We start from the raw sequence: 6,825 nt of genomic DNA, 5'->3' as shown, positions 1-6,825 counted from the left end.
AAAAAAAAAAAAAAAAATTTATCTTATTTAAATTTCAGGTTAACGTGAGGATACAAACAACTAGGTTACAATGTTTGCATTTGTTAGGTACAGTCCCTCTTGTAGTTGAGTCCACACCTAAGAGGTGTCCCATATATCTTATACTGCCCATTAAGTGGGACCACACCAATCCCCCTCCCTCCTCCATATTCCCTTACTCTGTTTAGATGTTACTTTTTACAAAATTTTTATGTAAAAAGAAATACATACCTATTAATCTTTTTCTTAGACTACAAGGTGTTATTGACTGAAGTTCACTTTTTTCATTCTGTTTAAAAATAAAAAAGCATTATAGCTATTATTAGCTAGTTAATATTATAAAAATGAATGACTAATGTGAGTGAAAGAAGCTAGAAAACTCTCAATAGACTAAATTACAACTAGATGAGTCTAGCTCCTAGAACTAGAAGATCATGACAAATGAATTTGCTGAAACAAAAAGTAAGAGTCTAACAACAAAACAACATAACAAATTCCAAAAAATTATAGGAGTGGCTCTAGAAACTGAATTCCAGACATTTGTAAAGTATATATAAAAAGTATGTAAAGTATGTAAAGAACAAAACATGATTATATCAGTCTTTGAACCTCTTTTCACCTATCAGATTAGTATTTTTTAAAAGGAAATAATGTGAAATGATGATGACTATGAAAGGAAATGGGCACTTCAGTGTATGTTATATGGCAATGGACTTTTTATTTATTTATTTTGTTTATTTTTTTTAGAGACAGTTTCACCCCATCACCCTTGGTAGAGTGCCATGGCATCACAGCTCACAGCAACCTCCAACTCCTGGGCTTAGGCGATTCTCTTGTCTTAGCCTCCCAAGTAGCTTGGACTACAGGCGCCCACCACAACGCCTGGTTATTTTTTTGTTGCAGTTTGGCCGAGACCGGGTTCGAACCCACCACCCTTGGTATATGGGGCTGGCGGCTTACTCATGAAGCCACAGGTGCTGCCCAGGCAAGGACTTTTTAATGTGCTAGAAATTTACTGATGTTAAAAGCATTACATTCTATAAAGAAGAGAGAAATAAAGATGTATACATTTTTACTTTCTGCATTTAAAAATTTTAAACTTTTTGTAGAAGTACAAAGTATATTTTCTTTCCACATACTTTAACACTATTAAATTTCTAGCATATTAAAATGTTCACTGTTAGATACACATTAATTTCTGGCAATACTGATAAAAAAGATAAAGTATATTACATTCGGCAAAACATGCAATTTTGACAAAAAATGTTAAGTCTATCATCTTGCAACAGGCTTATGGTACTAGTAACAAATGTCAAATGAGTATGATTTTGGATATTAAGAATAGTAGTATAATACCTGACATGATCCCTCACCAACAGGTTTATAGTATGTTTATAGTATTTTTTTTGAGACAGAGCCTCAAGCTGTCCCCCTGGGTAGAGTGATGTTGCATCACAGCTCACAGCAACTTCCTACTCCTGGGCTCAAGCGAATCTCCTGCCTCAGCCTCCCAAGTAGCTGGGACCACAGGCCCCTGCCACAACGCCTGACTATTTTTTTGGTTGCAGCTGTCATTGTTGTTTGGCGGACCCAGGCTGGATTTGAACCCGCCACCTTAGGTGTATGTGGCTGGCACCTTAGCCACTTGAGCCACAGGCGCCGAGCCTTTTTTTTTTTTGAGATAGAGTCTCACTATATCACCCTCGGTAGTCCCGTGGCATCTTGGCTCACTGCAACCTCTCACTCTTGGGCTTAAAAGATTCTCTTGCCTCAGCCTCCAAAGTAGCTGGGACTACAGGAGCTTGCCACAACACCTGGCTATTTTTTTGTTGCAATTGTCATCGTTGTTTAGCAGGCCTGGGCTGGGTTCAAACCCACCTGCCTCGGTGTATGTGGATAGCACCCTAACCACTGAGCTATGGGCACTGAGCCATATTTCAAATTTTTTTATCAAGATCCTCAAGATTTTTTTTTACATTTTGGCTCAGTGCCCATACTCAGTGGTTAGGGTGCTGGCCACATACACTGAAGCTGGTGGGTTCGAACCTGGTCTGGACCTGCTACACAGCAATGACAACTACAGCAGAAAAATAGCTTGGTGTTGTGGAGGGTGCCTATAGTCCCAGCTACTTGGGAGGCTGAGGCAAGAGAATCTCTTAAGCCCAAGAGATTGAGGTTGCCATGAGCTGTGATGCCATGGCACTCTACCAAGGATGACATAGCTGTTTCAAAAAATAAATAAATAAACATTTTTTTTTACATTTTTCCATCTTGATCCAGTACACATGTATATGTATATATAAAACTGAAAAAAATTAAAATACTTACAAAATAGATTTTAAATTCTTTTCTATTTCATTTTTTAAAATCAGGCTAGGTTCTACTAAACTGGTTTTAAGAATGAGAACTGAGATAACGCTTGCCTTGCTGTTTCTACCAATACTAAAGCATCATGTCCTCAACTTTACCCAACATCAATTAGTTCCCCATCTTGAAAAACCTTCTTTACACTACTTGAACACAGGATCCCCAACCCTATAGATATTTTCTATTTTACTTGTTTTTCTAAGACAGTATGCTAAGACTCTGTCACAGTGATGTTTCTCATTGCAGTGTGTAGCTTTGTTTGATCAACAAGTTTTCTGACTGTCATTTAGGAGAGCTGACAAGATCTATGTGCTGTGACTTGAGAAAAAATGCCATAAGGTATCTAAATTTTTTAATGGATTATGGCAATGAATTTTTTTCTTTTATAGTGATACAATAAGATTTATATGAGACATAGGGAAACAAGCATTATTAAAGACAGAGGAGATTCTTACATAGCTAATACCACCTCTAGACTTGCCTAAACAGGACATTTTTGCAAAGGCCATAAATATCTAGACTCATATTTTTATCTAAAGGGTCTGCTTAACTAAATATGTATGTAAGCCCAAGCATGCCTAAACCTACTGCCACCCAGGGTTGGACACTCTGACCAGCCACATGCTCAAAGCCCTGGGTTCCTCTATGACTACGTGGGCGTGGCCATAATCAGGTAGGGCCACTTGACAAGGCATAATGAAAAACCAGAAACACAAAGGACAAGATAAGAACTGTCAGTTTCTTTTAGATGCCCTGGAATGAATTTACCTAAAATAGTTTACTTTTCAAATATAAATTATAAGAGGATAGAGGTAAGGATTTTAATGGCTCTTGGGATCACTCTCAAGAAACAACAGAATATTACATATAAAAGGAAAGCAAAACAAAACAAAACACCAAAAATTTCAGGCCAGCTGCACTAAATTAAAAATACCCAGGGATAGTTCTGAAACAGCACAAATAACACAACAGTTGGGTCCAAAAGACCTAGCTTCATTTTCCAGCATTTTCTCTTCCTGGTTACATGTACTCAAGCAAGTCATTTCACTTTGCTGAACCTCAAATTCTCCATCTATTACTTGCCACTATATAAATTAAGAGATGAAAATTTCCATTAACTTTTGGTTATTTTTCATCATGTCCTACTTTGTAACACTAAAGGTGTTGTTTTTAGTCAATTGCTTACCTTCAGTTCAACTCTGTCTGAAGCAGAATGCTCTAAAGAATGAAACAAAAAGCCATGACTTACTACAAATATTTTAATTACATCTCCACTAGAGGCTGTATTATCACTACTAATTATATAATTACTCTCATTAATTACAGGGACTTCCTATATTTCTATAGCATTCTAACAAGAAAAAATGGAGCCCATTTTTTTTCTTTTTTTGAGACAGTTTCACTTTGTCATTGCATCACAACCCACAGTAAGCTCCAACTCCTGGGCTTAGGCAATTCTCTTGCCTCAGCCTCCCAAGTAGCTCAAAATGGAGCCCTTTTTTATTTTTGATTATTACAAAGGACACAGGGATTGAGGCTCAATGGTACAGGCTTATAGTCCCAGCTTCTCAGTAGGTTGAGGCAGGAAGATCACTTGAGCCCAGGAATTCGAGGCTATGATCACTATGCTTACACCTGTGAACAACCACTGCATTCTAATCTGGGCAATATAGTGAGATCCCATCTTGAATAAAAAATAAATGAAGATTAAAAAGTACACTGTTTAATCTAGTGGGAATGAGTCATTCATAATAGCTGCTCCACAATTCTCTGCAATCTATAAAACATACAAACCTCAAAAGCTTTTCATTTCATGTAATATTTGCCAAGGCCAAATTTTCCATTAACAATTGTGTAACTCAAGCAAATGACAATGGGACTTAAAGACTACTTCTAGTTGGCCTTGTCAGCTTTCATAACTTCAGTTAGCACAGATATATTCCCCTTTTGTTGACTGCTAAATACAGACACACTACGGTATGCAGGTTAGAGTATTAACTGTACTCTACTGAATGAATTTTCAGAACAGAAAAGAATATTTAAAAATTCATATAGATGAGAAGAAAGTAACCTCCAACTTGAAGCAACTATGAAAACTCCTTTTAAAAAACTGAGGTAATGTCTTACCTTTGCTACTTTGAGGAATGTTAATCATAATTTCGGGATCATTCTTCAAGCTGACTGAATCACTTTTTCTTGGTGTTTTTGCCAGTTCTGAAGCTATAAACAAACCACGAAATATATTTAAAAACGCTTTAGTGGACAACAGCACATGAAAAGGGAAACAGCCCATTTCATTTACATTATTTTTTTTAGACACAGTCTCACTCTGTTTCCCCAAGCTAGAGTGCCAGGGCATCAGTCTAACTCATAGCAACCTCAAACTCGTAGGTTCAAGTGATCCCGTTGCCTCAGCCTTCTGAGTACCTGGACTACAGGCGCCTATTTTTTTGTAATTATTGTCATTGTTTAGCAGGCCCAGGCTGGGTTTGAACCTGCTAGCCTCGATGTAGGTGGCTGGCGCCCTAAGCACTGAGCTACAGGCGCTGAGCCTACGTAAATTCTTTAAAAAAACCAAAACCTACTTTCATCCGAATGATTAATAAACCTAGTCATATTAAAAGTACTACTAGGCCAGGCATAGTGGTTCACTCTTGTAGTCCCAGCTACTTAGGAGGTTGAGACAAAAGGTTTACTGGAGCCCACAAATGTAAGGTTGTTATGAGCTAGGCCGAGGCCAAGGAACTCTACCCAGGGTGACACAGTGAGACTCTGTCTCAAAAAAAAAAAAAAAGAGTACTACTGTTTTCACCTTAATTAGCTGTCTTCTCCGCATCTTCAAATCTTCCTTCAATTATCCATGTTTCTCAAAATAAAGAACATGGACATTGCTGCCTTCTCTAATTATCACTCTCTTCTTGCCTTTAACCACTTACATTCCTTCTATTCTGACCATATATACCTCAGGCACATCTTTGCAAGGGGTTAAGAAAGAAGGGCCAGAAAGTGGAAACTAAGATTAAGTAAAAACTATGTGTAGCTAAAATTACATTTTAAAATTTCTTACATTTTCCACAAAGTGTGGTACACCTTATTTTGTGTCTAAAGCTCTACAATACATATGCACAATGTATAAAATGTAGTTAGAGAACAGATGGCCATTTCTACAATTGCACAGATCAAACAGTGAGTTTCTGTTTAGGGGCCATTTTAAATAAAAAATATAATCTTTTATGATGCTTACGCTCACAATGTGACATGCATGTGAGAAATGATCCCAAATCAAAGAATAGATTTACATTTCCCAAGTTAATACTAACAACTGGGATATTGCTGACTGAGAAAAAAAGTACATACTAAATTATCTCCCTTTTAATATTTTTTAATGGTGAAGATATAGTTGAATTTGCCTAAGTTAAAGGCATTTTACTGGCTCCTAAACCCTTTCTAACCCTGCTTCCATTTTTATCCTCTCATCTTGAAACTGTTGTAAGATACTCAGGATAAGCTCCACAAATGCACTGGCTTCTTGTTATTTCTTAAATTTCCTTGGTCAATTATGTAATTCACTAGGGTCTTTTTACTTAAATCTTCCCTTGACAGTATTCTTATTATTTGGGTATTATGACTACATGCCAGTCAGCTGCCTACTTTTGGCACTTATTCCATCTCTTCCTCACTGTCCTCATGCCTCCCAACATGGGCTGCTGATCAACAGGATGGGGGAAAAAACTCATATCAACAAAAGCCACATTAAGTACAAAGCAACTTAGCTGAGATAATTTCAGTTTTCTATTGAAACAGTAAAAAGTCTCTGATTTAGTAACTATTAAACTACAAAGAAACAGGGAGAAAGAAAAGAATTGAAAAGGAAAAAGAACAAGATAGTCAGCTTCCTCACCATACCCCATTCTTGACTGTATTCCTAATTTATCACCTCACTCTACTCCCACAGGTCCCACCTTCACTCTGGCTGTCACCATGTCCACCTGGACTCCTAAGTGTGGCTGGTTCACATGGCCAGCATGAGCATTCTAAGATTCAATTCTAATCAAGTAACCCTTCTACTAAAAACTACCCAATGACGTCTCCTCACTTTATCCATACATGGAATATATACTCCTTTACTTGATATACAGACCTAACTTAACAAGTCCCATCTTTACTAGAATCCATTTTGCAGTTTGTGCTCCTACCATACACCTTGGGACTTGCAGTTTTTCCTGAATGAATCATATCTTTTCCTCTTGAATATTCCCATCTCCTACTCTTCCTGATACTTTTTCCTTTGGTCAACATATCGTCCTTTTTTTTCTTTGGAGACAGAGCCTCAAGCTGTCCCCCTGGGTAGTGTCATGGCATCACAGCTCACAGCATCCTCCAACTCCTGGGCTCAAGCGAGTCTTCTGCCTCAGCCTCCCGAGTAGCTGGGACCACAGG

At 37.7% G+C, this 6,825-nt stretch overlaps 1 protein-coding gene across 7 annotated transcripts in view; it reads right to left on the bottom strand.

The window, feature by feature from the left end:
- Positions 1–6,825, bottom strand: part of ORC2 (origin recognition complex subunit 2) — a 61,903-nt gene that overhangs the window by 33,516 nt on the left and 21,562 nt on the right. For all 7 annotated transcript variants that reach the window (XM_023510426.1, XM_012802287.2, XM_023510427.1 and 4 more), the window contains 3 exons: positions 4,513–4,605; positions 3,572–3,603; positions 250–307 (listed from right to left, as the gene is read on the bottom strand). In XM_023510426.1, coding sequence (XP_023366194.1) covers positions 250–307; positions 3,572–3,603; positions 4,513–4,605 — 183 coding nt within the window. The remainder of the gene's footprint in view (positions 1–249; positions 308–3,571; positions 3,604–4,512; positions 4,606–6,825) is intronic.

This window comes from Otolemur garnettii, unplaced genomic scaffold, assembly GCF_000181295.1.
Source record: "Otolemur garnettii isolate 467f Iridium unplaced genomic scaffold, OtoGar3 scaffold00013, whole genome shotgun sequence".
Classification (NCBI taxonomy): domain Eukaryota; kingdom Metazoa; phylum Chordata; class Mammalia; order Primates; family Galagidae; genus Otolemur; species Otolemur garnettii.
Note: the sequence above shows the minus strand (reverse complement) of the source record. Positions and strands in the feature narration are given on the sequence as shown.